Raw genomic sequence first — 25,069 nt, forward strand, 5'->3', positions numbered from 1 at the left:
ATTAGCAAAGGCGGGATTGGATGGATCGAGCTTGGAAGGTTTGGAGAGGGTTGGATGGGTGATGAGTAAGCGGGCTGCCCCAAATTGGGGAACCGTGCTTTGGGCTTTAAGTAGTTACTAGGCTAGTTGCTAGTGGTGATTTTGAGGGTTCGTGCAGTGATTTGGTTTGCAGGTAGTAAAGATTCTCTGAATTTTCTTTTCTTTTACGTTTGTTTGTTTGGGTAAGATACTGGATGAGAGGAATATTGTTGTGAGGCTGAGTGCTCGTGTTTCTGGTTTATTCTTGTATACTGAATGTCTAAATGACTGGCCTGTTCTGTTCTTCGTAGGCTAGACCAAGTAGAATCATGCATGATTTGACAGCACATGTCCGTTAATTTATAAACTATGTGCAAGAAGAGAAAGCGAAATATTGTGTATGAAAATAAAAGGAGGCCCCTGCACGCCTTCCATGCATATATGATGTTTCTCTGTAGTCGATGGTATCTTATGCCAATGCTCGCCAACACACAAGGAAAACGTAAAGTTTGGAAAATGAGGACAGACCCGATGATGATGTAAAAGTAAATATGAAGCGAAGGCCAAAAGGCAGGTATGGACGCTAAGGAACGATAATTCGAAAGGAACGCTGTCTGTTTTGTGGTGCTTTTCTTTCGAAGCCGTAAACTTCGTCGTGAAACCCTTCAAGGGCTCCCTCACTAAGCAGAACGTGGTTTTCTTCCTGTTACCACATAATAGTTCAAATAGGCGTGGACCTCCCGGTTTTGGATGGATTTGCGAACATCGACCAGGAAGACTTCGATCTCGGGCTTCGACCAGCCAAGAATCGTGAGTGGCTTGTAAGACCAACCAGCTGCGGCTTCCAGCAGGTTTGTCTCGTTCCACGAGCCAATCGTTCTCAGATGAGAGTCGGTAGACCAAGGGTTCACGGGTACTTTTTGAACCCGTTCCTGAACGTCCTCGAATCCCACTTCTCTCATCCAGCGTGCCAGTCGATGGGCTACTCGAAACTGTCGGGGCGGGTCTGATGCCTGACCGGCACGATGGTGTAAATCCATCAGGTCTTGAAGGGCATATTCGCTGAATTTGTCGGGGTCCTCTTCTGGCATGGTTCCGTCATCGCATTTCGGCTTCGGGTCAAACTCGTCGCACTGAACACTGCCACCAGGCTTGAGATGCTTGAAGATTTTCCGTAACAAATCTTTATATGATGGTAAGGCACCTGAAAGGTGACCAGCATGAATGATGTCGAAGTGATTGGGTCCCCATAGCCATTCGTCCTCTGTAACGTCATCGACTAGGAAATGGACGTTTTCGGGGACTTCGTTCGGTTGTACAGGCGAAAGATCGGTTCCTATAATCTCGGCTGCTGGGAATTCAGACGCTACATGTGATGGAGACACGATGAGAAACTGTCCGGTAGGATGAGCTGGAGAGGATGGGGGGAAATGTGTTTTTCTTTCGCTTACCTAGTTCTATAGGCCATATACCAGAGCCGGTGCCAACATCTAGGATTTTCTTTGGGCTTTGGGGAGAAGCAAAGAGCAGCCGCCCGCGGTTGACCAGTTTGAGCATGTGGTGTTGCATGTCCATACGGTCTAGCTCTTGCTCGTCGTTGGGATATAAATATGTTGGAGGGTAAAAGAAATTTAGTCAGAGACGAGGCTGGCCCCGAGAAAGTCGAAGAGGCCTGCACATACAGCCCTCATGATATTTGTGGTATCGTCTCCCATATTCCATGGGGTAATCCGTTACACTGGCAGTCAAAGACTGCGTGTCACTATTGTCACAATTAGCACTAACACCACCAATAGAAGCAAAGATGCGAGTAACCAAGCAGTTCTTGCATCTCTAGCTCAATTTTCGGGGTATAGTTAGGAGAGTCGGTACTTACTCTTCACGACTAGATCCCTGCGACATAATGAGTTAGTTATTGCTAGAGGGGACGGATCGAAAGAAACAATGAAGACGGCGACCAAGAGCAAAAGCAAAGAGTTGAAGAAAGAGCCACTACCACCACAACCAACGAAAAAGATCGGTCCTTGTCAGGGTCTCAAGTAGTAGGGGAGAGCTCACAGTTGATCTACCAGTAGGCATTATGCGTACCAGGGGACTTGGGAAACTGGGGCTTAAGAGGCCAGCGTCCGAGTGGGGGTGGGAATGGTAGTACGTAGGTAGTATCCAGGCCCAGGGCTCGGTAAGGCGACTTAGTCAGTGGATGCTCGACGAAGGTGTAAGTTAAGTTGAGTTAAAAATATAAACGATTTCTCATAAGGAAATAGTATGAGAAATTCAATCCTAGCAGGGACTTGAAAGTCTGGAATTGATTGATAAAAAGAAGGGTTTGTATTTACGGGAAAGTATGCAGAGATAGTAGTAGTAGGTGGTGGCAGAGTATTGTAGAGACAGTCGTGGCGAACAAGGGTTACAAATTCTCCGTTACTGTACAGGGTGGAGGGAAAGGGCATAGGATTTGAAAATTCTCGGAGATGTCATTCCAAAGTTGGAGAGCATCTGGGCCAGCCATATAGTATTTAAGATTGACAGGTTCTCCTCAGCACTACGGAGTCTATAATTGTTGCTGGACAGGGGGGGTGGTTGACATTTGTGGGTAGGTAGCATCAGAAGTGGGTGGCAGAGGAGGGCCGTCGGCTGTCTTTTCCCAATCTCCTTCCCTGAACCCGACAGGTTGGATTAAGTTTGACTTTAGCAGGATGGGGGAGGGGAGGGAAGATACCTAAACCTCCTCAAAGCTAAATAGAAGTAAGAAAATTAGAAAGATACCAGAAACTCTTGGCCCTGACTGGGCCAGACAATCACCATAATTAAGGGGCTTTATTATTTGCGAGACAGCCATTGCACACACCATTGGACAGGGAAAAAGAAAAGATATTATTCCAGAATAAAAATGATTAAAATTTGGAGAGAAGAAAAAGATAGAAAGTCCTAAAAACAAAATAAAAATGCAAAATCAAAAATAAAGATTGGTAGGCCAGAGTAGCTGGCCAGCCCAGTTAGGGTAGTACACTATCCCTATCTACTTGCAGTAAGACTTTTTCGGTCCTTAGGCGGCAGTTTCTACTGTATAGTAAAAGATACTCGCTATAAGGTACTGGGTACTAGGGGATCGGGGGGTACCCACGGGCGCGAAGGGGGGAAAACAATCAAAATTAATAGACTAAGAGAGGTGGAATACTCCAACTTTACACCCAAACTACTACTCGTGTGAACCGAGTGGGTGGTTCTGTTCGGGTGGTGGGAATCCCAAGCCCATCCAATGTCTGATCCTAATCTTTTTGACTTACTTGGGAACACTTGGACACTACTATACCTACCTCGTCCACACCTACCTACTGGCTGGCCCAATGTCCGCAGAGCTGGGCTTCCCGCATGTTGCTTGCTGCATGTAGCCCATGTATGTAGGTGCTTAATTTCCCGTTTGCCTCTGCATTGTTGCCTTCCGATACGAAGTACGGTGGACGCAGGAAGACGTAAGTAGGTCATGTTAGTGGTGGCCATTCTTCCTGCCGAGCGTCACCGAGAAAAAGCCCCCCCTCAATTAACTTTTCTTGTCTCCAACACAAAGCTAATCAAATTCATTTTGACCCCCTTCGGAAAGTTCTCTCTTCTTCTACAGCTTCCGCTCGGAAACAACGGGTACTACCGCAGACGAATGGCCCTCCGATCCTTTGGCTTCCCGGTAGGGGTTCCATGATCACCTGAACCTGAAGCGACTTGAGGATCGTCTCCCAATCCTTCAGGTCGGAGTTGACCGTGGTTTCAAATTAGGTAGCCTTTTTCTTTTCTCAGTATGAGGGGAAGACATACACTAGCGTTCAATTATTGCGGCCAGGCCGGGGGAGATTGACAACGCATTCATCAGTAGGTCATTAAGATCTGCCTATTTTTTACCTCCGGCCCGTCCTGTTTCTTCCTTTTTCTGCTTTTCTTTTTATAATGGCCCCTCCCGCTGGGCATTGGTGCCAGGTTACTGGGTAGCTGCCGGACTAATCAGAATCCATAGCGACAGGAATAAAGGGAGGAAAAAGAAAAGGGTAAGGAAAAAAAGCACGGGCGTCCCAGGCTGCCGGGAGCAGCCAGCGACGGGGGGCGAAACACTATTACTAAATTGATAGTCCTGTGCATATCGGACTAAAAGACGCTCGCTAATCAGGGGCCCAGATGGTCGAGATGGTAGAGGTCGGTTAATAACTTAATGTTGGTCGGCATACCCAGGGTGGCGGCCCGAATGGTCCGGACATTTTCTTCGAGAAAAAACATTTGGAATCCTGACATGTCTCACAGATTGCTGTAGTTGTTGCCCTTTCTTCCCCTGTAATGAAGACGAAGATGAAGGGAAATTGCATGATTTCCGTGCAACAAGGTGCAAGAGTCGACTCCACGGTCCCTTCGGGATGGAACAGTGATACATCATCCAAGAGGGGAAGCAGACTGGGTGATCTTCAACCGAAATTGGGATCCAATGATTGTTGGTGCCGCACCGCCGGAAAGTCGCATCCATGGACTACTACGACCCCCAATATCCGACTGGGCTGAATTTAGACGGGTGTTGCGGCGCATGCATTTGCATGATCCTAGTACACAGTAAGATAAGCCTGCGTAATTTATCTTTGACTCTAGGAAAGTTAATTAGACTAACTGGCAGACAGCCGGTTAAGGATGCATGTCTCAGCATTCTCCCGGCCTTTTTCGGCCATGGATTCCAGTTCATCCACCTGCTCTGTGGCTCGGAGATGATAAATAACGAAAAGAGGAAAAATAGAAAATGGAAAAAAAGGGAAGAAAAAAGAGAAGCGATAATCAATCAAGAGCAGACGGAGGTACCGCAGTATCCAGTCTGTCGGGATACTTTTGACCCACCTTTTCGTCGGCGGAATTCCCCTCCACTTTTGTCCCACTCGACCTCGACAGCTTTCTGGTTGCTCCCCTTGGTTTGATTCCAAATTCATGAGGCCCACACTCCACTTCCAGCGATGCCGGGAAGCTCCCGTCTCTGAAGGGTTAAAGTTTCTTGTTGAGTCAAATGTCCCTTCTCTGGGGGAATATTGGCAGGTGTGTGTAAATGTATATTGTAGATGTTTGGTGTAGTTACAGCAAGCAAAATCTCAGTTAGTTAGTTAGTAGTTCCAGGACTGACTACATAGTAGCATGATCAAGCAACTCACCCGAACGATTGTTGTCACATGGTCACTCCGCATAGGGAAACCGGTTCTTCAACCACCGACAAGTATGAACGATGATGCAGACTAAGCTTGGACTGCAGTCACCAATTTCCATCCCAACTCATTCCCGGCTTTCGTACCCAAAGGAGGGATGAATACCCCTCCCTAACATCGTACGACAGTCGCAGATGTCTCATTGTTAATTTGAAATTGGTCGCTTGCACGGATTTGACTCTGACTGGATCGTGGCCCCGCAGAAGCATTGTTGGTCGCGAGGTTCCTGCTTAGCTACTAGCCTGACGAAGGTAATAATCAAAATATATTGGGCAGATGCCAAATGGTCCTAACAATCCCGAGAACATACTAGCCTATCGGTAGCTTAGCATAGTAGTACAGTTCTAAGAGAGCGCATTGTCTGCTGTTGGACTGACTCCGCCCACTTCGTTGTCGGAAAGGATTCCCATCATCCAAATTTACCTGCATGCCATACCTGTAGTAGTCGATCAAGACTCGGCGCAGATGAACGTTTTCATCATTAGTTCCTGCGATAACTTCAGGTATCTCAGCTCAAGCTGGGATATGTACTTGTGATGAAAAGTTGAAATTTGATCCTCTTCGCCATCCGAGACTGGCATAGACGGGGTGTTGTAGGGAGTGAAATAGCAACTTCGTGCCTGACAATCGATGGATTGTAAAGTCTCTATTCAGCGCTCATACTCATCTGGGCAATCTTACGAATACGGAAAGACTACTCAGATGAGTTGTCTCCCGAGTAATCTGGGTAGGAAATGATACGTGTATGGTATCAAGAGCTGGCCTTCCGTCGGGATCTTAGAAAAGACCATGAACAATGCTCATCTCATCCATTGCCGGCTAAATGTTAGGATTTCAAGCCATCACGCACCTCTCCATCCAGTCGCTATTGTAGGAGAAGTGCCTGACTTGTACCTTCTATCTTGATGGATTCTTGCCGGGTCATACTAGAGATGATCACCGTGTTCTTACAATACCGCTGGTGTCAGGGTAATACTTCGCTTTCCTCCCCGTCGAATGATCAGTTCACGTCAAACGAAGCGAGCATATGAATGTCCCTCCATCGCCAATATCTGCTTTCCGGTCGTGTAAACATGGAGCAGGGCTTACAGTGCCGAACTTATCGTGCGATATGGTGTTTAATATATTAAGGTTTCCTTGAATGATGTCGCTGAGGCCCATCGTACAATCGCACCCACGCTTGCTCCTCGCTTTTCCTGATCTGAGAAGCGTAATGCTGGGAAAACCTTGAGCTCAGCAGTGATGTGTTCATTTTCCACCTTCTTGCACATAGGGATCTGTCTTCTTCAGATCCCGCGCTGCATGATGCATATTCCCATTGATACGAGCAAACAGGAGACAAGTGCCCCCGGTCATTATTCGCTAGTCTGGGTTTGCATGTCCCACCCGCAGGAAAGAATAGCGAGTCAACTTGCGTCCCTGCTGCTCGGAGATTGGGAGATTTGTCCCAGTTTGTCGGAATAGCGCTATTCAATGTTATATCTCGTATATTATACATTAGGTAAAGAACCCTGTTGACCCATTGCAGGGATTTCAGTGGAATGGATGATGGAGCCGAGCGAAACGGAAGACTATCGGAGAGGCCGATAGAGGCCGTCCAAAAGAGATACCTTGAGGTTTAGCCTAGCGGGGTGGAAGGGAGGCAAGAGGGGGCCACCATCGAAGAAAAGGAAGGACTCCAAGAGAGACTAAGCCTGCTCCGATCATTTGGGGGTCGAGCTTCTTAGCGGAGGCGCGGACTTTGCAAAGAAAAAAAAAAAAAAAAAAAAGAAAAAGAAAAAGAAAAAGAAAAAGCCCCATCTCCTGGAGTGGCAGGACCAGTCCGTCTCACTTCAATACACTAGAGGACGTAAGAGCCTACCAAGTGCCACTCACTAATTCTCAGAGGAGAATAGTGACGGCTGGGCTACTGCATGCTGAGATTGTCCGTCAATCACCATGGTGGACTATCAGAGTGATCACTTCAACGGCTTTTTTGATCCCTGTCACTGGAGTGGCTCCCTTCTCTTACCAAGCCAAGTCAGATCTGCTACCTAAGTAAGTAATTGCTATCACTGTGATGCTCTGGCTCAAGCCCCGGCGTTGTCCGGCTCTTCTTGAGTACTACTGCTAACTAGTAGCTCTGTCTCCGTGGTCGCTGGCCTTGTTTGGCCCTTGCAGCCGACCCTCCTTCCAATGACCTTGACAACCGAGCCGGTGCCGAAAATAAATTCAAGATAGCAGCTAGGCTGGGACGACCTTCCCCAATTCCTCCCAACTAATAGCTAGTAGCTAGCATGCGTCCTATTACCAGTTCCTACTAAGGTGAGATCTCGGCTTACTTGTGGTCTTCCACATCATGGACCGGTACAATTGTCTGAAGGTCTATCGCACCTCTAACTTTCAGACTATGGAACTACTGCGGTGACAACGTGCACACGAAAAAAATAAATTAGTGGACTATCACGTATCCATCCTACATCACTGCTACTCTCTTTGTAGCGGTGTATGGACGGCGGTGGGGACCCTGAAATGGTGGTGATGATACCCCAGTCAAGGAAATTTTTAAAATGGCATGACGACAACAATCCAAAATGTTCTTGTGGGTTGTTACCCAGAACAAAGCTTAGCGGCAGCAACAGGCTATGTAGATACAACAGGAATACAGAGTGCGACAGTGTCAGCATCGCGCTATCCTTCACAATGAGCTCCCAAGTGACGCGAGACAAAAGGGATCCCAAACGGGGCTGCGGCGCGCATGCCCCGTAGCTCGGGTGGGCATGGTTTACGCATTCTTGGCTCTGATAGGGGAAGACTCGTCTGCGCCAGGTAAGAACGAGGAAGAGAACGACATGCCAAGTCCTGCGAGCTTCCTAGGCTAGATCCCCATAATTACTGGTTTCTGATGTCCTCGACACTTTCGAAGACGCTCTCTCCCGCCACAAGGCGTCGACAGGGCGGACTTCCGCATGCGGATACATTTCCCTTCTAGAGGTATACCCAATAATACTCCCTCTTTCCCACTAGATCCTCGTTTCGCCCAGCGACAGTCGGATAATAGTTCAGTCGACGCCTCCATACTGTCTCGCTCTTCGACTACAAGGTGTTCTGCTGCTTTCTTCTAGACTATATCATGTCTTCGAGGAGGCGACATTCCCGCGCTAAGCTGGGAATTACTTGCATGCCTGGCAATAAGTAGGTGTAACCATGTCACGACGCTCCCAGCGTACTGGGTCTGGGACTCACCAAGGCGACCATGCAGAAAAAATTCCCCTGATCTCTTGGTTTAGTCTCCGGATCTCAAAACAGGCCGGACATTTTCTGCCCCGTACCCAGTCAAAATAAGAGCCCGGGAAGGAGCATCCCTACCCTCTCTATTGATGAGCACCACAGATACCGTTTCGTGCTGGGTGCATTATTGAACTAACCAACCAGGTTCCATGGAATGGCCCTCCTTTCCTATCACTGCAGCGTCAAAGAGATTCCTGCCATCCTCGAATCAGGTCTCTGCACGCATGAGCGGAGATCTTCACTACGTTTTACAGTCCCGAATGAAAACTCCGTAGTACTGCGGTCCACGACCGGCAAGGCATGTCCTAGATACAAGCTGCATGACGATGCTAACACACCGCTGTGGAGATCTGGTTTCAGTTGACTGCATGTCCCTTTGCCTAAAGCAAAAAGCAATGATGTTACATTGCAGCTAGCTTGCATGATTAATCCTGACAAGTATAGGCCGGGATAGTAAGAGCCAGTTTAGCGGAATTTCTTCATCTCGAGTCCGTGTGGACGGTAAGAGGGGATGGAATGGTGTGCTGGCCTGGCGGACGATCTGTTTTTCGGGCCAGCTCAGCTCGTGCCATGCTCCCTGGAATAGTATCTTCTAGCACTATGGGCCGTCAATACCAAACGATAAACGAATCATCGGCTTGCTTTCTAGTGTCCAGACTCCAGATTGCTTTTCTTGGGACATGATCGGGTGCATTAGCCAGCTGTCTCGCGCATGACAGACAGGACCCAATGCCGTGGTCGTGTCATCGTTGCAGAGGCCAAATAAATGTCAGACTTGGGAGGGGAGACCTTTTGGACCGGAGAGTCTGATTTCGGGTGTCCGGGATTACCATCCCCAGCAGCCATTCATTTATGCCCGGACATCTAAGAAATTGAACGCTTACGCTGCAGATCTTGCCTCCCCCAGGCAGATGAAGACCAGTGTAAGGGAGTCTCTACCTGGAGGGTAGAAATCTTTCTTGTTGACTGCCTTCTGTCATGATGTTTAATTCTTCCTGCTTTGTACTTTTGTTTTGATCCCGTATAATCGGAAAAAAAGGCCAGCTCTAATCTCTCACCATGCTTCATTCTATAAGGCAAAACCACTTTTTCAGGCTTGGACCTTCGTGCCCTTGGGCTCAATAACATCAACTTTTCTCAAATCTGCATACATACCAACATACATATCCTCCTCGACATAGTAACAACAGGGTGTTGGGTGGCTCCATTATTCTGAGTGGACTGGTTGGAGGAGGAGAGACGGCACTAAGCAGCAGATTGAACTCCAGCGTCGCCCAGGCGTCGAATCGCAGCGAGTCCCCAACAGGCAAGAGGCATGACTGGCCAGCAAGTCCAAAACTTGTCCCCATTTTCTTAATCCCCAATTTCCAATTCCCAAATTCCACCTCTTTTCCAGCCATGGAAGGATCCGCCAGATGAACTTCTCCACCCCCAAGCCCTTCCTTCATTTGACGCGCTCGTCCAGGCTAAGCCCCGTCCTGGCAACCGTGCCTTATCCCTGGTCTTCTTTTGTCCATGGCCCTGGGACGGCTATCTATTCATCTCTCTCTGCCAGCGAGATCTGTCTGTCCTTCCCCCGAAATCTATCGTGGCTGGGCTCTCTTCACTCCTCTCTGTTCTCAACGCCTCCCACAGAGCTGTGGCTAATCAACAAAACCTCGTCTTGTGAAGTCGATATGCGTGGCATGCCTTCCACTTTGCCAGACAACAAATTCCCCCCTCCCCTCCTCCCGTATCCACCGGGATGCAGGAGCTCCCAGCTAGTTGCATACGGTTTTCTTGCCAATTACCGCAAGAATTCGGCTCTGGTGTTCGGGGAACCTCGGGTTAGATGATACTAACGCAAGAAAAAGGCTCACTTCGACCATGTGAATGAATCCAGACTCAACTTACCCCGCCATCATCGCAATGATAGGACACCTGGCTGTGGCCGGTACGCTCTAAAATAGATCTAGCGAATGCCGCTAACACGCGGTCTGCATCTAGATACGCACGCCCGAACTTGATCGTTCTCACCGGAGCACGACGATGAGATGCACCTCTCACTGTAGTGCAGTGGGCCAAAACGGTGATGGGCAAGGATACACACACAGCAGGAGACGCTGTCACAGGTTAATTAGCCTCTTCCACTCTTGCGTCTCGTTCACTTTCCTCCTCCGTCGATCCCACAGGAGCGGCATCCTGGTCTATGATCAATTGGGCTATCGGACCATAACAGGGATCCTAGGATACATACAAGGTTTCTGGTTCAGAATCGTCCAGTCTATTACATACCTTTATGTATCTCATCACTAAAACATATTGTGCGAGAGGGTGTGGCTACATATCAAGACATGAGTACAGTGCTAGTTATGCGCGGAATTTGAGGGGTTTCTGTAAACAACGTTCATCATTGACTTGACATCCTAGATTACTGACTTGTACCGAAACTTAGGCCTTCAAAACACATTAAGACGCACACCTTCCTATAAGCGGCTCGCAGCCATCCTAAGTCGCAAGAGCCCTCTGCACCGAGGCTATATTGGCCTCCATAGGCTGCACCTTGTCGGTCCTATCCACTGGTGTGAGATAACAGCCAGGAAAATGGGTAAAACTCCAAGGACCAAACTCACCTAGTCGTGATGCGAATGTCCGTCTGAATTCTGGCTATGCCTTCCTGGTGGATCAGCGTATGGGCGTATCCGATGATTTGGGACACCTGGTCCCACGATCCCTCTTTAAACCAAAGATATTAGATTTGCAGTAGCAAAGGTGGGATGGCGTATGATCTCCGAATCAGAACGCTACATGGAAGCCGTACACCGCGCTCTATGCAGAGATTGGGCCCATAGCCCCGACGGGATTTCTGATCCAGCATCAAGGGGATTTGAATGAGCGGAAAACATACCAACTATAGTTCCAGTGGCGTGCATCTGAAACTTGAGACCAGAGTTCTGCATCAGACGCTGGATATCCGCGACCTGCTTTGAGAACGATGCGCTTTGAGAGCCGATCTAAGCCACGTTAGTATCGATCGAGCCATGTTCTGCCTTCAAGCTAACTAGAAGGAAAGATGACAACATACTGGAATGAGAGAGAAGTCTGCAGTGCAGTTCTCTGGAGTTTTCAAGGTAGCCATTTGGACGATGCTATTACGATACCTGATTGCAGCAAATACGCGTCGTTGTCTGGTTAGGGTCTTCTAGCTACATACCCCCCAAGTACCGCATGCCCTTTATTTACTATGCGAAACGATGCTAATCATAATGACGTTCAATTAGACTATGACTATACCGACCTATGTTATGCGAGGCACATGCCTATGAGCTCACTACCATGAAAGCGCGACACCCCCTCGAGATTAGAGTTTCGGTGGCTTCACCTTATCAGCCCAGGTAGTATGTCTCGTCAACGGTTCTCCCGCGCCGCTGGGCTGGCTCACTCCCACGAACATAAACATCCTCGAACAATACGTCCGAAGTTAAGGGTGGTTCCGCCATCTTCTCCGCTTCCTGAGCTTCACGGTCAACTTTGCGTCGGATCTCCTTATCCATCGTCTTCGCCTCGTCGTCGCTGAACACGCCCCATTCAATCAACTTTTCTCGATAAGTCGTGATGGGATCATGCGCCCGCTCGGCCTGCACCTCGTCTTTGGTCCGGTACGCCGTCCCCGGATCAGATACCGAGTGTCCCGCATACCGGTATGTTTGGAATTCATACAGCAAAGGTCCATTCCCGCCCAACACGTAGTCTTTGCCGTACTTCATTGCAGCTATCACCGCCAGAACGTCCATTCCGTTGATGCGGAGACCTGGAATGTAGTATCCTCGTTTGTAGTATTCGGTCATGGCGGAAGCGCGCTCCACCGACGTGCCCATTCCGTATTTATTGTCTGCAACCAAACACAAGATTAGAAACTGAGATCCAGGGTGATCCAACACAACGCAAGAACAACAATGAAAAAGAAATAAGAATAATGAAAATAATGCCAACTCACTCTCACAACCAAAAATGACCGGCAACTCCCACAACTTAGCCATATTATACGCCTCATGTACCTGGCCCTGATTCGCAGCCCCATCCCCATAAAGATTCACCGTCACCTTCTTGGTATCATCATACTGCTGCGCAAACGCAATCCCCGTCCCAAGGGGCACATTCGACCCCACAATGCCATTTCCACCAAAGAAATTCTTAGTGAACATATGCACCGAACCACCCTTCCCATGACAAATACCGTCTCGACGACCAAGTAACTCTCCAATGATAGATTTGACACTTCCACCCCGCATCAACGTGAACCCGTGGGCGCGGTACGCAGTAATAACCTTATCTTCGGGGCTGATACCGTGTTCCACCCCCACCGCGACGGCCTCTTGGCCTGTGGAGAGGTGGCAAAAGCCACGGACCTTTTGTTCCTTGTATAACTTGTCGGCTGCGAGTTCCATGCGTCTGGGAAAGTTAATTTGGGAGTCCAGAACGATTGTGATTGGAAGGGAGGGGAGGGGTAATGAGAGAGAGACCTTATTAGCGACATGTCATGGTAGAGTTGTTTTAGTTGGCTTTTGGTGGTTTCTAGGCTGTAGGGAGGCGGGTCGAGATTGTATGTTTCGAAGCTGTCGTCTGCTATGGGGACGCTGAAGGGTTTGGTATCCTCCTATAGGGGAGAGGTTAATTCTGTAGTATCCTAACATAGGGGTGAACAGGACGTGGGTTGAACAACGCACTGTAGGGAGATCTGAGATGTTCGAGACATGGGCCATGCATCGCCGGTATGGCAGGCCTGGACGTGTCCAGTGGAGAGGTCCCTTGGGTTTCAAGGATCTCGTGAGCATGGTTCCTGTGATTTGGGGCTTGTGGTGGCGGAGTGTGAGGCGTGCGCTCTTCGGCAGGCTTTCTCGGAGGAGGGATTGGGGTTGAATTCAACTGGAGATCTTGAATGAGTAGAGATTAGTAGAGGTGATTCTGCCACCGCTGATAGTACTTTGTAAGAATGGAAGAGTTCATCATTCTAGAGATAGGTGGATGGGTTGGTGCACCCCCAAGTCCTTGTAGTGACGCAATACTGAACTCAATCGGCAGCATGGGTAAGTTGAACAAGCATGGTTGGCTGGTCTGCCAATGAGAGTCGGCCATTATGTGTCAAAAGGCCAAGCTGCATTCACGGTTCCGTTTCCTGCTCTTCCGCTGGTTCGTACCCCTGTTTTTCTGACTCTCTGTTTAGCTGAGATTTGGTTGCTATGCAGTCTCTGCTAGTAGCGCAGCAAGATCATGGGCTTTAGGGCTGGCACAGGCCGGGTAAGCCATGGTAGCTGGTTAGTATCTTTTCGGTATATATTGAGGCTTTTCGGACCCAGTTGAATGGCAACAGAACGAAATTTCAGATCCGTCAGAAAGTGCGTGCGAAGTATAAACCAGAAAGTAATATGGCGGAGTATGAGCAACAGCCATGTTATTGCCTTGTTGCCTGAACGCACGGACCAGGCGATGGCGGGCTCGACGCGTGACGCGAATTGGCTGACTGAGGAATCAATCCATTAACGCGGTCCGCAATGATCTAATCGGCCACGAGCTTGCGTCCGAGGCCATCGACTCGTGCAACGCCTATGGCTCTCCGCAGACTCACCTACGACACTGACCATTCTGAGTTGCGATGAGACAAGGTGAGAGTACGGGTATAACCGGCACCACGACTAGTCAGGGACAATTTCAGACACCAGACAAGCCTCCTAAAGTACGTCCGGCGACAGAGACCAACGCGGCCAAGGCAGCATTAGCCAGGACAGAGCTCCCTGCGTCCTCTGCATCGACGTCGAGATCCTGGAAGAGAAGCTCTTTTCCCGGTCTGCCGGATCAGCCGACACTTACGCAGATTGACTTCGTCACGCCAAAGTCCCAGTACACGGGGTCTGAGGGCGATGATGATGATCTCGACTACATCGACAGCAAATCACGCAGCAGACGACGGGCAGATCCTGAGGTGATTCAGATTGATGATGATTCCGATAATGACGCCGATTACCAACCGCCATCGCATTTGAAGCCGAAGCCGGCTGACATTCGTGGAGTCAAGTTCGAACGAGGTGCAAAGAATGCCGCTCCCAAGCCAAAAAAGAGGAGCCCCCAAGGTGGCGGCGACTTGAAACAGAAGCGCAGAAAAAGCGGCGAGGGCAGTAGTATCAGCAAGAAAGACAAGGAAAAGGCGAAAGGACATAAGACCCTCACTCAAATGGACTACGTGCGACGCTATTTGAAGATCGAACCGGACGATGACGTGAAATTGGACTATACTTACATTACTCCTAAAAAGAGCGATGGTCAGGATAGCCAGCAAATGCGCTCTCGGGATCCTGAGAGTTTCCAACACCAGGATGGCCGTCAATTCAACTCATATGGACGCGAGGCACAGAAAATCAAGGATGAAGAAGGTGCGACGCTGACTACGGAAGCTACGAATGATCGGGGAGCGACCGAAGCTCCAGTGACACCAAAGAAATGCTTCAAACAGGAGATACCCTCGTCCCAGTCTCCCGAGAGCCCTGGTATTGCAATAATTACATCTTCTCAGTTCCACGGCGCCACTCGTTCTCCTCAAAAGCATGTACCTGTCGGCATTACCGATCGGCGTATCAAGGAAGAGTCACCTGCGATGCATCGCATCAAAGAAGAACCTCACCAAGATTCAGAGCCGATGTTGCTGTTCCCTAACGATATATTGCCGGAATCCGGGAATCTAGACTCGCCGATTTCCCGTCGAGAAGGTACACCTCATCAAACATCGGCCGATCAAGCAGAGACGCCCACGAAACCAGCTCGTCTACATAGCAGTCCTGGGCTTCAAGACTCCAAAGAAGGAGCGATGACTTCACAGAGGACGGTAATATACGAGACAGATGCGGAGAGCGACTACGGCGACCTTGAAGACGATTTACCCGACGCTCCTGCTTCTCCCAAAAGCCCAGAGCCCCTCGAAGGAGACCCCGATGCAACTGATGACCTTGACTTTGATCCCTCGAAAGACAATTCGCAAGACCAAGACCTTCCGCCTATGGGTTCATCCGGACTGGACGTTGAAACAGAACTCCCGCTTCCGGAACCAAACCCCACCTCCGAAGCATCGATATATTACCAAAGGCTGCAGCCAGCTACCCAATTTCCCCTTGGTACAATCCCGACGTTAAGCTCCCAGAAGTTGGCTGAGCTGTTTCCAGAAGATTCAAATGACCAGCAAGCCCTCCGGACGATGTCACCTCTGCCGTCATCCCCTGGAACGGACAGTCGTACAATGTCCAAACCTGGCATACCAGCAGTTAGCCAGACTCAAGCACAGCATTCCGCCAAGGCTCAAATGGAGATGGTCCCGGAATCCTCGCCTATCGCGCGACAAGGAAACGGCATCCGAGCAAAGGAGTTCATTCCCCCTGAGCCCCTTGCGCGAAGGGACGTGGTACAAGTGGAGTCTTCACAGCCAGCAGACCGGCTCCACAAGAAGAATCAGGAGGATAGTTCCGGTCCTCGTGGGATTCTGACCGGCAGCCAGATCCTCACATCAAGTGTGATGGAAAGCGTGCCACTTCCGGCCTTCCTAATGGATAGCCAAGATAGCGTTGGAGAACCCTACAGCTTACCAGACTCGTAGACACTACATGATTGGACAGCCCGATATATGACGACACTAATGAGACACGGCATCGAAATACCCTATGAGACTATATCATATATAGCAAACAAGAATATATTATATCCCTCACAGGGTTTACGCTTAAGTACTTAGTAGTAGTTCTTCACCACGTGGGAGGTATCAGTGAGTAGGCGGTCGGGCCGTCGTAGCCCCGGGAACGAAACCGCCCAGTTGACTGACCAGAACACCCTCCGCATCCCTCATTCCAATTCCACGATATGCCCTCCAACTTCATCTGATAATCCCTCTCTGATTCTGTCCAACCCTCCCGCAGTCATGGATGTAGCTTACGACCACATCCAAGAGGAGATCTTCTCCTCCAACGACTCCGCCAAGAAAGAAAACAACAGCAACAACAATAACAACCCCTCCGATGCACCCGCCACCAACTCAGACCGCCCCAACGTCGACCTTAACGCCGAACTGCAGGAAACCTTCCGCGCTTTCTCCGCAAGTCCCTGGGGTGCACGCATCGGTGGACTCTGGGACAATGTTCGCAAACAAGGAGAAAGCTACTACGAAGGCGCTCGCCAGGAATACGCCGCCGCCAGCGAAGAAGCCGCCAAGGGGTTCTCGGATCTGAAGAGTAGTATCGTCGGGCGCACGCGGGGGTTGTCCCTGAGCACCGCTTTCAACAATAACATCATCGGCGCTGGCACCAGTACTACGACTGAACAGGAGACGGATACGTCGTCATCTACGCCTAAGAATGAGACCGGAGATAAGGAGAAGGCTGGACCTTCTGCCAGCTCGGATAACAATAATGAGGGGTTCCTCTCGCGGTTCAAGGCCGAGGCTGCCCGCCGACTAAAGGAGATCGAGAAGGCTGAGGAAGCAGCCGACGAAGCTATCCTGCGCTTTGGGATGAACATCGGACAGAAGTTGAAGGATGCGGTCAGCATTGTGCCGCCGTCTACGGACTCGTCGTCGGATAAGCTTCTATTTGAGAGTAAGGATGCAGACGGGAAGCGGGTTATCCATGCTACGCGGTTTGAGGCACAGCTTCATGTTATTCATTCGAATCTGGAGAGTTTCTCGAAAGATCCCGTGAGTGAGGAGTGGCCTGCTTTCAAGCAGTCTTTCAACGTGGACGATAAGACCGATGCTATTGCCGCCGACTTGGAGAAGTATCCGGAGCTGCGCTCCGCTATGGAGAAGCTTGTTCCGGAGAAGGTGGAATACGCGGTCTTCTGGTGCCGGTACTACTTCTTGCGTTTGGTTATTGAGACTGAGGAGCAGAAGCGGAAGGAGCTTCTCAAGGGTACGTTTTTCACTTCTTCCTTATCTCCCCTCTACCTTATATACCATGGCTCTTATCTCTAATTGGTCTTATAGATGTCAACGTCGACGAGGAAGAAGTCAAGTGGGACGATGATTCCGATGACGACACCGACTCTCCCTCTACGCCTCAAGTCCAGCAATCTACCGCAACCTCCAAGGCTACCACTGCCACCCCTACTGCCGCTGCTACCGAGAAGGATACCCTCAAGCCCACGGAACCCCGCCGGTCCAACGACCAACAGTCCCAGCCCGACAGCGAATCCAGCTACGACCTCGTCAGCGGTGCGACCAGCCGCACTCCTGCCAGTCCGAAGGAGAAGGCCAAGGATGAGGAAAGCGATGACGACTGGGAGTAAATGATGGGATGATTGCTTGGAGTAAAGCACAAGTTTTGACTGCGTCGTATAGTTGCTAGAGATTCTCCAAAACATTGACTGACCACTGGCTGGTCCGAAAGAGAGAAAGGATTCCCTTGTTCCCCTTACATATGAGTTGATCGCGGTGCGAGGAGTTGCGGTGTCGTTTGTTTGATATCTTCAGGCGTTAGGACTGTCACCTTGTTCCTTTCTTCTTTTCTAGTATCCTCGTTCGTTCCACCTTTTCCATCCCCCCTACGCGATACGTTCTTGGTATTAGCAGTTGCGTGTTGCCTTGGCTTTCTTGCTATTTTCTCCCTTGACAGTGCCAAATACACCTACCTCCCCCTTTTCTCTATTGGTATATGGTACAAGCGTTTCTGAAAGATATTCCGGTTTTGGGACTAGATTGCAGAACGTGTAATCTATTGATATGCAAGTCTATTCACAAGAGTATTCATAATGTTCCCATGTATAAACCCTTTTTATCGCATCGGTATCGTATTCGTAACCTTCGTCACTTGATATTGATATTCATATCGATAATGTGGTCAACCCACCTATCCTTCCGACGGGCCATCAGCATCAGCATCAACCCCTTCCACAACAGGACCCGGCGTGGACTTCCTAGAAAGAGGAGACCCTCCCCTCGACCTCTCACTCGCAAGAACAGCCGATGACGGTCCTCCGCGCCGAGCGCCACGGGACTTCAGATCCGACGACTGCACGGAGGCGGAGCGCCCATACCGTAGCGGTGTCTCGGGGGTGTTCTCTCGGGACCTTAGATGGAATCCTCTGGTTCTGCTATCGCCAGGCGAGTAGGGCATTTCGCTCGTCTCGCGCGAGAATCGGAGAGGCGTACCCTCTGAGGTCCATGCGTACTGATAGTCCTCGCCTCTCCGTTTGACGGGGCTCTCGTCATACGGGTCCCAGCCGACTCTGCGTCTTGCGTCAGCGCGGAGCCGTTGACGGTGTTGCTCGTCGCCTCCGGCGCCGGTGGTTGAGGATTCCTCGAGGAAGAAGTTGAGGAGCTCGTCGCTGATGGATAGGTGGGATTGTTGCTGGAATTGTTGGAGGGAGGTGAGGCGGAGGAGGGTCTCCAGGAGGGATAGAGATGTGCGGATGTTGTTAAAGTGGGGGTTTGAGACGGTAGCTGTGGATATGCGCTGCGTTGAAGAGGGGGTGCTGCGGCGAGATGGGGTGGTTGTGTTGTCGTGGAGAGAAAGCTTCGCCATTCTTTCTGGGTCGATGGAGCCTGCTCTGGACGGCGAGGTGTGGTCCTCTTCTGCTTCGGATTCGGAGTCGGATGATTCTTCTTCGTTGTAGACTTCGAATGCAATCCATTCGGGATCGAGGTCTTTGGGGAGTCGCCATTCCCCGGGAATAGAGCTTTTATGGAAACTAGGTAGTCCGGGGTTGGCGTTTGCCTCATTGAGTTGGGCGTCTAGCTGCGCTTGGATCTCGTCGATTTCCTCCTCGTCGACCTCTTGGGGATCCTCGGGGGCGAGGCCGGACAAGCTTTCGTCCCGTTCGACCATCCGTCGGGGTGGTATGGCATTGATGTCTCTCTTCAGGAGGAGAACGGGGTTGTTGGTCTCTCCCTCAGTGTTTATGTTTAAGATCTTGCCGGTGTCTGCATAGAAGATCTTGGAAATCTCGTGGATCGGAAGAATTTCACGTAGACCTGCCGTGCTGACACCTTCGTAGTTGTGAGGCTGCGGTTCACTTTCATCAAACGAATGAACTCTGCCGTCATCCAAATCTTCAATGATCAAGACCTGGTAGGCAAATTCGTCTATCCTTGCTTCGGCAGGAAGTTTGAAATGTGGTGTCTCGGACTGGGGGATCGCAGCTAGGTCCATAGGCACCCTGCGGAGCTTCAAACGCGCCTTGTGCATAACTTCCTTCCAGGTTGCTTCGCGGATACCTTCTTCATCATGCGGCCGAAGGTGACTGGAAAAGAGCATGTACATAGACAGAGTAAATGTGGGGCCGATCTGGACCGCTTGAGACGGGTACATAGAGTATTGCGTATCGCCAGCAGTCAGGAAGGTACTTGCCTGCAGCAGTCGGGATGGAGACACACTCGATGGCAAGTTTGTTGATAGCTTAGCACCCGACGTCGTGATAGCCAGGTTCATCAGCGGTACTGCATCCTCGATACGAACAAGAAGTCTTTTGATATCTTTGATGATAAGCTTGATTTCCGCCTTGTGCTGGGAACGGTCTCTTTTGGGGTTTGCCCCTCTAAGATACAGTTCTTCAGATGCAGCAGTCTTTGCTAGTCGCTGTCCGAGGGCTTGGATATCCCAGCGAAGAGATTTTGTGAGAAACACGGCTGACTCTAGTGACGTATTGCCTCTTGCAGCACTAGGAGTTGTTAGATCCAGACGTTGTGGGGTCACTCCATAACCGACTTCACTTACATGAGTTCAATCATGTCAATGGCGGGTGAAATAACCTGTATCTTGCTTTCCAGTCGGTGCTGAAGCGTGAGTAGCTCTTCCCTCTCCTCACCATCATCAACGTTCTGAGGATTTGAAAGGCAAATGGTCAGCTATGATCTTCTACGAATTTCCGTAGAAGCAGACCAATCTTGACTTACTTTGAGTAAGCGAGACGATTGACTGATGGCATATTTGGCAGTAATAGCTATGCCTGAGCTAATTACAGAATTAGCACATGCTGTAACAGATGAAGTAGGTAATATAGAGGAGCTGATCCTTACCGAATGGCATAGTTCATCGCCTGCTGCGTGAGCTAATGCACGATTAGACTCAGGACATGAAACAATGGGGCTATAAGCACGAACATACCCTCGTAAGAAAAGCATCCATTTCGCTCGAAGTCAGGCTTCCCTCACTATCTTCTCTGGATAAATTGCCGAGGGGAGTGTGCCCAGCAAGATGGAGCTTGGTGATAGCTGGTGGGATCTAGTAATAGTAGTGATCTGTAGCGCCCCTGAGGCGGTTTGCAGAGCTTATCGATAACGGGCCACCCACTGTGGCTGCCACCAGCAACGGGAATCCCAACATATAGATAAAAAAGGGCGTAATTGACAAAAACTTCCACACTTCTCTCTCACACACACGACCCGTTTCAGACCCGCGAGGTCATTGTTGGAGTCATTCTTCGCAGCGGAGAAACAGTACGAGACAAACTATGCAAAACACAACACGTGCTGGTTTCTTGACGCGCCAGACGCCACAGCCGCGGGGGCGGGGAGGCGCAGCTGAGTCAGCGCGGTGCAAAATCAACTCAAAGGCGGACAAGAGAAAAAGAGCCTCCGCAAAGAAAAACGCCCCTCACTTGCCGCTGCGTTGCTCTCTGCCTTTCATTGTTCGCTCTCCTCCTCTTCTTCTTCCTCCCCCCCACCTTCTTATTCTTCTTCTTTTAGACCAGTCCCTTTTTTATATACCGGGGACTTTGCTTGGTGTTTGTCTTGTTGTCGTTCTCTTAGCGTCTTCCCCACATACACCATGGCCGACCAGACCCCCGATTCCTGGGAGGATGAGCTCTCCAGACAGACTGAGGGCGTTCGTTTGAACCCCAACGCACAAGGCCGTCCTCAGCCTCAGGCTCCTTCTTTCCACCCTGGTGCTGCCACTTTCACCCCCGGTGCTGCTTCCTTCGTTCCTGGACAGACCTACCAGCCCTACGGTGGCGGTTACCCGCAGTATGGCCAGTACGGCCAGCAGGCCTACGGTGGATACCCTTATGACCAGCAACAGCAGGCCTATGCTCAATACGGCGCCTACGCTCAACAACCTGGTGGCTTCAACAACAACCAGGTTTACAACCAGCAGTACGGTGGTTACCAGCAACAGCAGCAGCCCCGTCAAGCTGCCGCCGCCCCCGCTGCCGCCCAGCCCGCTCAGCCCGCCCCGAAGCCCGCCGCATCCAACAACGCTGCTCCCCCCAAGGCTAAGGTCCTGTCTATTGGCGGTGCCAGCAACTCCCCCGCCGCTCCCAAGACCAAGGTTCTTTCCATCGGCACCCCCTCCCCCGCTCCCACCTCGAGCACGCCTTCTTCGACCTCGGGTGCCGCTACACCTGGAGATACCAAGGGTGCTGCCGCTGTTGAGGCGGCCGCTAAGGTGACGGCCTCCAAGGCTATCGAGAAGACTGAGAAGAAGGCCGACGCGAAGGCTGCCGCCAGCGGCAAGTCGTCCCCTACCCCCTCGGGTCGCTCTAGCCCTGGAAGATCCAGCCCTGCTCGCGGCGAGGCTGCCAAGGCCGCTCGTAATGCCGACGCTGTCGCCATGGAGCAACAAGCCGATGTCGATGAGGCTACTCTGAAGGAAATCTATGGTGAGAAGAAGGAGCACGTCAACATTGTCTTCATCGGTCACGTCGATGCCGGAAAGTCTACCCTGGGTGGATCCATCCTTTACGTGACCGGTATGGTGGACGAGCGTACCTTGGAGAAGTACAAGAGGGACGCCAAGGAGGCTGGTCGTGAGACCTGGTACCTCTCTTGGGCCCTGGATCTGACCAACGAGGAACGTGCCAAGGGTAAGACTGTTGAGGTTGGCCGTGCTCACTTCCAGCTTCCCGTCAAGGCCGCCGACGGCAGCACCATCACGAGACATTTCTCCATCTTGGATGCTCCCGGTCACAAGTCTTATGTCCACCACATGATTGGTGGTGCTTCCCAGGCCGATGTCGGTGTCCTCGTTATCTCCGCGCGTAAGGGTGAATACGAAACCGGTTTCGAGAAGGGTGGTCAGACTCGTGAGCACGCCCTGCTTGCACGGAACACCGGTGTGAAGACCCTGATCGTCGCTGTTAACAAGATGGATGACCCTACCGTTGAGTGGAGCAAGGCTCGTTTCGACGAATGTACCGTCAAGGTGGGCAAGTTCTTGGAGAACCTCGGCTACAAGAAGAGCGATCTCTTCTTCATGCCCATCTCTGCCCAGAGGACCACGGGTATCAAGGACCGCGTTCCCACGGACCTTGCTCCCTGGTATGGCGGCCCGTCCCTTCTGGAGTTCCTGTCGGATATGAAGGTGCCCGAGCGTAAGATCAACGCACCTTTCATGATGCCCATCAGTGCCAAGTACCGTGACATGGGTACCATGGTCGAGGGTCGCATCGAGTCTGGTGTGCTTAAGAAGAACGGCAGCTGCATCATGATGCCCAATCGCACCAAGGTCGAAATTGCTGCCCTCTATGGTGAGACTGAGGACGAAATCCCCACCGGTACCTGCGGTGACCAGGTCCGTCTTCGTCTCCGTGGTGTGGAAGAGGAGGATATCCTGCCCGGATTCGTGCTCTGCTCTCCCAAGCGTCTGGTGAACTGTGTCAAGACTTTCGAGGCCAAGATCAGAATTCTTGACCTGAAGAGCATTCTCACGGCTGGTTACAACTGCGTGATGCACGTGCACTCTGCTGTCGAAGAAGTTACTGTTGCGGCACTGCTGCACAAGTGCGAGCCCGGCACTGGACGTCGCAGCAAGCGTCCCCCTCCTTTCGCTGCCAAGGGTCAGACCATCATTGCTCGTATCGAGGTGACGAGCACTGCTGGTGCCGTTTGTGTCGAGCGCTTCGAGGACTACAACCAGATGGGTCGGTTCACTCTGCGTGATCAGGTAAGCAGTCATTGTCAAAGTGCCATTCATAGAACAATGCTAATATACAAAACCAGGGTCAAACCGTTGCCATTGGTATGATTACCAAGCTCATCTCTGCCGAAGAGGCGGCGGCGACGCAGGCGTAAAGTGTGAATGTCTTTTCATTATAAATAGCAGTCCCTACGGTGGTCAACGGCGATGTCTAACGAGCTACGACTGTCGACCGGGAGGAATGGGCGGGAAAAGGCTCGGTGATGATATCCCAATAGCAGCCTGGTTTGGTTGTTGCTGATGATGATGAATTTTGATGTTCCGTTTTATTCTTTTTTGCTCCTTTGCTCCTTTCCTATAGATTTTGCATTCCCTTGTTTGTTGGTTTTGCAATAAAATTTTCATTGCTGTCATTTCACGCATTCTACTGCTTCTCATGATTTGGATAGTCAAAAAGATTCACTGCGCGCATGAATCACACAGCTGTAGCATAGACAAACAGCCAGAATACATGAAACAAGGCGTCTATTCTATGGGGAATCAACCAGCACCAGCACCAACAAACAACTTTTAACAATACCAATGAAGAACAAACATTCCCATCATAAAAATAAGAAGAGGATATTAAAAAATTTACCTCCTCTTCTTCGAAACAACAGTCATAAACCCATCCTCATCCACCTCAGGCTCAACCTTCTCCCTCGGCGCCCTCACCAAAGCCGGCGCCGGCGCATCATCCATCTCCATATCCTCGTCCTCATCCTCCTCACTATCATCATCATCCTCCTGATCCTCGCCTCTCTTGAACCCCTCAATTCCCGAAGCACCCTTCTTACTCTGCCACTTCTCCCACATCTCCTGAATGGCCCCGAACTCGCCCTTCTCCGTCTGCCCCTTCATCTCCATAATCTGCACGGCAACCATGCCCGCGCTCTCATCATCCACCACAACATCGAACTCATCGTTCATCACCTGAATAAGCACGTCCTCGAGATCCTCGGCGTCCGTTTCGGGTCGCTCCTGGATCATCTCCGAGATGGCGCCGCAGAGCCAGTCGCGCTTGTCGGAGGAGGTCGGGCCGCCCCAGTTGGATTGCACGGCCAATGTGAGGGCTGGCCAGGCGTTGATCGCGAGGGTTATACCCAGGTCGAGGTATTGGGTTGCTGTTTGGGGGGGTTGTTGGGTGGTCATTTTGGCGGATGGCGGGGTCGGAGGTGGGTGTGGGTGTGCTATATGTCGTTGTGGATGTGGTTGGTAGGGAGGAATTGGAGGAATTTGTTATTTAGTGATTTATTGGGAGTAGATTCTCGTTATATGTATATAGAGAATAAGGTAATTTGTATGTTGGATGGCTGGGAAATTGCTAGTGGTGCTGGTCTGCGCCTGAAATTTTTTTGGATCTGGATGATGGGGTGGTTATCGGGGTGTTGGTTAGATAGATAAGAGGTCATGTGATTGGGTGTTTCTATGGGGAAAGGGACTGGATTGATTGATGGATTGCTGCAAGGTACTTGGGTGTTGGGGACCTTGTAGGTTTGGTCAGCCTGTATTGGGTATATGTGTCTGGATATCGAGGACAGGACAGATTTGTTATAGAGGCAATGATTCTCACCTTGTGCTTGTGGTTGGATGAAGCGGAAGATGAAGTGGTAGGTAGGTGGAGGGGGGAAAAGAAGAAAAAAAATATAAAAAGAAAAG

General features: G+C 50.6%; 7 protein-coding genes across 7 annotated transcripts; 3 read left to right on the top strand and 4 right to left on the bottom strand.

The window, feature by feature from the left end:
- Positions 1–277: 277 nt before the first annotated feature.
- On the bottom strand, positions 278–11,750 carry BO88DRAFT_444831 (TAM domain methyltransferase). The gene is made up of 6 exons (XM_025710149.1): positions 11,572–11,750; positions 11,395–11,500; positions 11,120–11,222; positions 1,662–1,780; positions 1,470–1,604; positions 278–1,384 (listed from the first exon to the last, which is right to left on the bottom strand). Exons 1-6 carry the CDS (start codon positions 11,623–11,625, stop codon positions 699–701), a joined length of 1,203 nt encoding a protein of 400 aa, XP_025561386.1. The 5' UTR covers positions 11,626–11,750; the 3' UTR covers positions 278–698.
- On the bottom strand, positions 11,743–13,474 carry BO88DRAFT_406011 (putative pyruvate dehydrogenase E1 component alpha subunit). The gene is made up of 4 exons (XM_025707046.1): positions 13,214–13,474; positions 13,010–13,143; positions 12,484–12,938; positions 11,743–12,378 (listed from the first exon to the last, which is right to left on the bottom strand). Exons 1-4 carry the CDS (start codon positions 13,247–13,249, stop codon positions 11,873–11,875), a joined length of 1,131 nt encoding a protein of 376 aa, XP_025561387.1. The 5' UTR covers positions 13,250–13,474; the 3' UTR covers positions 11,743–11,872.
- Positions 13,475–14,065: 591 nt separating this feature from the next.
- On the top strand, positions 14,066–16,234 carry BO88DRAFT_406012 (uncharacterized protein). The gene has a single exon (XM_025707047.1). The coding sequence runs from the start codon at positions 14,140–14,142 to the stop codon at positions 16,123–16,125; it is 1,986 nt and encodes a 661-aa protein (XP_025561388.1). The 5' UTR covers positions 14,066–14,139; the 3' UTR covers positions 16,126–16,234.
- A 142-nt stretch (positions 16,235–16,376) lies between these two features.
- On the top strand, positions 16,377–18,280 carry BO88DRAFT_368346 (BSD domain-containing protein). Its single transcript, XM_025704111.1, has 2 exons — positions 16,377–17,428; positions 17,503–18,280. The coding sequence occupies exons 1-2, from the start codon at positions 16,444–16,446 to the stop codon at positions 17,802–17,804; spliced, it is 1,287 nt and encodes a 428-aa protein (XP_025561389.1). The 5' UTR covers positions 16,377–16,443; the 3' UTR covers positions 17,805–18,280.
- Positions 17,999–20,934, bottom strand: BO88DRAFT_75328 (RanGTP-binding protein). Its single transcript, XM_025713105.1, has 5 exons — positions 20,621–20,934; positions 20,533–20,564; positions 20,410–20,467; positions 20,231–20,334; positions 17,999–20,174 (listed from the first exon to the last, which is right to left on the bottom strand). Exons 1-5 carry the CDS (start codon positions 20,639–20,641, stop codon positions 18,365–18,367), a joined length of 2,025 nt encoding a protein of 674 aa, XP_025561390.1. The 5' UTR covers positions 20,642–20,934; the 3' UTR covers positions 17,999–18,364.
- Positions 20,935–21,222: 288 nt separating this feature from the next.
- Positions 21,223–23,784, top strand: BO88DRAFT_406014 (translation termination factor GTPase eRF3). The gene is made up of 2 exons (XM_025707048.1): positions 21,223–23,398; positions 23,455–23,784. Exons 1-2 carry the CDS (start codon positions 21,284–21,286, stop codon positions 23,524–23,526), a joined length of 2,187 nt encoding a protein of 728 aa, XP_025561391.1. The 5' UTR covers positions 21,223–21,283; the 3' UTR covers positions 23,527–23,784.
- BO88DRAFT_444837 (pre-rRNA-processing TSR2 family protein) lies at positions 23,634–25,039 on the bottom strand. Its single transcript, XM_025710150.1, has 2 exons — positions 24,984–25,039; positions 23,634–24,897 (listed from the first exon to the last, which is right to left on the bottom strand). Exon 2 carries the CDS (start codon positions 24,560–24,562, stop codon positions 24,005–24,007), a length of 558 nt encoding a protein of 185 aa, XP_025561392.1. The 5' UTR covers positions 24,563–24,897; positions 24,984–25,039; the 3' UTR covers positions 23,634–24,004.
- Positions 25,040–25,069: the final 30 nt, after the last annotated feature.

Source organism: Aspergillus vadensis, assembly GCF_003184925.1.
Source record: "Aspergillus vadensis CBS 113365 unplaced genomic scaffold BO88scaffold_16, whole genome shotgun sequence".
Classification (NCBI taxonomy): domain Eukaryota; kingdom Fungi; phylum Ascomycota; class Eurotiomycetes; order Eurotiales; family Aspergillaceae; genus Aspergillus; species Aspergillus vadensis.

Bases quoted from the DNA above. Each gene is read 5' to 3' on its own strand.
- BO88DRAFT_75328 (XM_025713105.1), bottom strand. From the start codon at position 20,641: ATGGATGCTTTTCTTACGAGG. The intron at 20,468-20,532 runs GTAAGGATCAGC...TTCTGTAATTAG, and splicing joins GCGATGAACTATGCCATTCG to CTCAGGCATAGCTATTACTG. The intron at 20,335-20,409 runs GTAAGTCAAGAT...TCAAATCCTCAG, and splicing joins AATCGTCTCGCTTACTCAAA to AACGTTGATGATGGTGAGGA.
- BO88DRAFT_406014 (XM_025707048.1), top strand. From the start codon at position 21,284: ATGGCCGACCAGACCCCCGATTCCTGGGAGGATGAGCTCTCCAGACAG. The intron at 23,399-23,454 runs GTAAGCAGTCAT...ATACAAAACCAG, and splicing joins GGTTCACTCTGCGTGATCAG to GGTCAAACCGTTGCCATTGG.
- BO88DRAFT_368346 (XM_025704111.1), top strand. From the start codon at position 16,444: ATGGATGTAGCTTACGACCACATCCAAGAGGAGATCTTCTCCTCCAAC. The intron at 17,429-17,502 runs GTACGTTTTTCA...TTGGTCTTATAG, and splicing joins GCGGAAGGAGCTTCTCAAGG to ATGTCAACGTCGACGAGGAA.
- BO88DRAFT_406012 (XM_025707047.1), top strand. From the start codon at position 14,140: ATGAGACAAGGTGAGAGTACGGGTATAACCGGCACCACGACTAGTCAG.
- BO88DRAFT_444837 (XM_025710150.1), bottom strand. From the start codon at position 24,562: ATGACCACCCAACAACCCCCCCAAACAGCAACCCAATACCTCGACCTG.
- BO88DRAFT_444831 (XM_025710149.1), bottom strand. From the start codon at position 11,625: ATGGCTACCTTGAAAACTCCAGAGAACTGCACTGCAGACTTCTCTCTC. The intron at 11,501-11,571 runs GTATGTTGTCAT...AACGTGGCTTAG, and splicing joins CAGACTTCTCTCTCATTCCA to ATCGGCTCTCAAAGCGCATC. The intron at 1,781-11,119 runs GTGAGTTTGGTC...TTGTGACAATAG, and splicing joins GACATTCGCATCACGACTAG to TGACACGCAGTCTTTGACTG.
- BO88DRAFT_406011 (XM_025707046.1), bottom strand. From the start codon at position 13,249: ATGGCCCATGTCTCGAACATCTCAGATCTCCCTACA. The intron at 13,144-13,213 runs GTGCGTTGTTCA...TCTCCCCTATAG, and splicing joins ACATCTCAGATCTCCCTACA to GAGGATACCAAACCCTTCAG. The intron at 12,939-13,009 runs GTCTCTCTCTCA...TAACTTTCCCAG, and splicing joins CATGACATGTCGCTAATAAG to ACGCATGGAACTCGCAGCCG.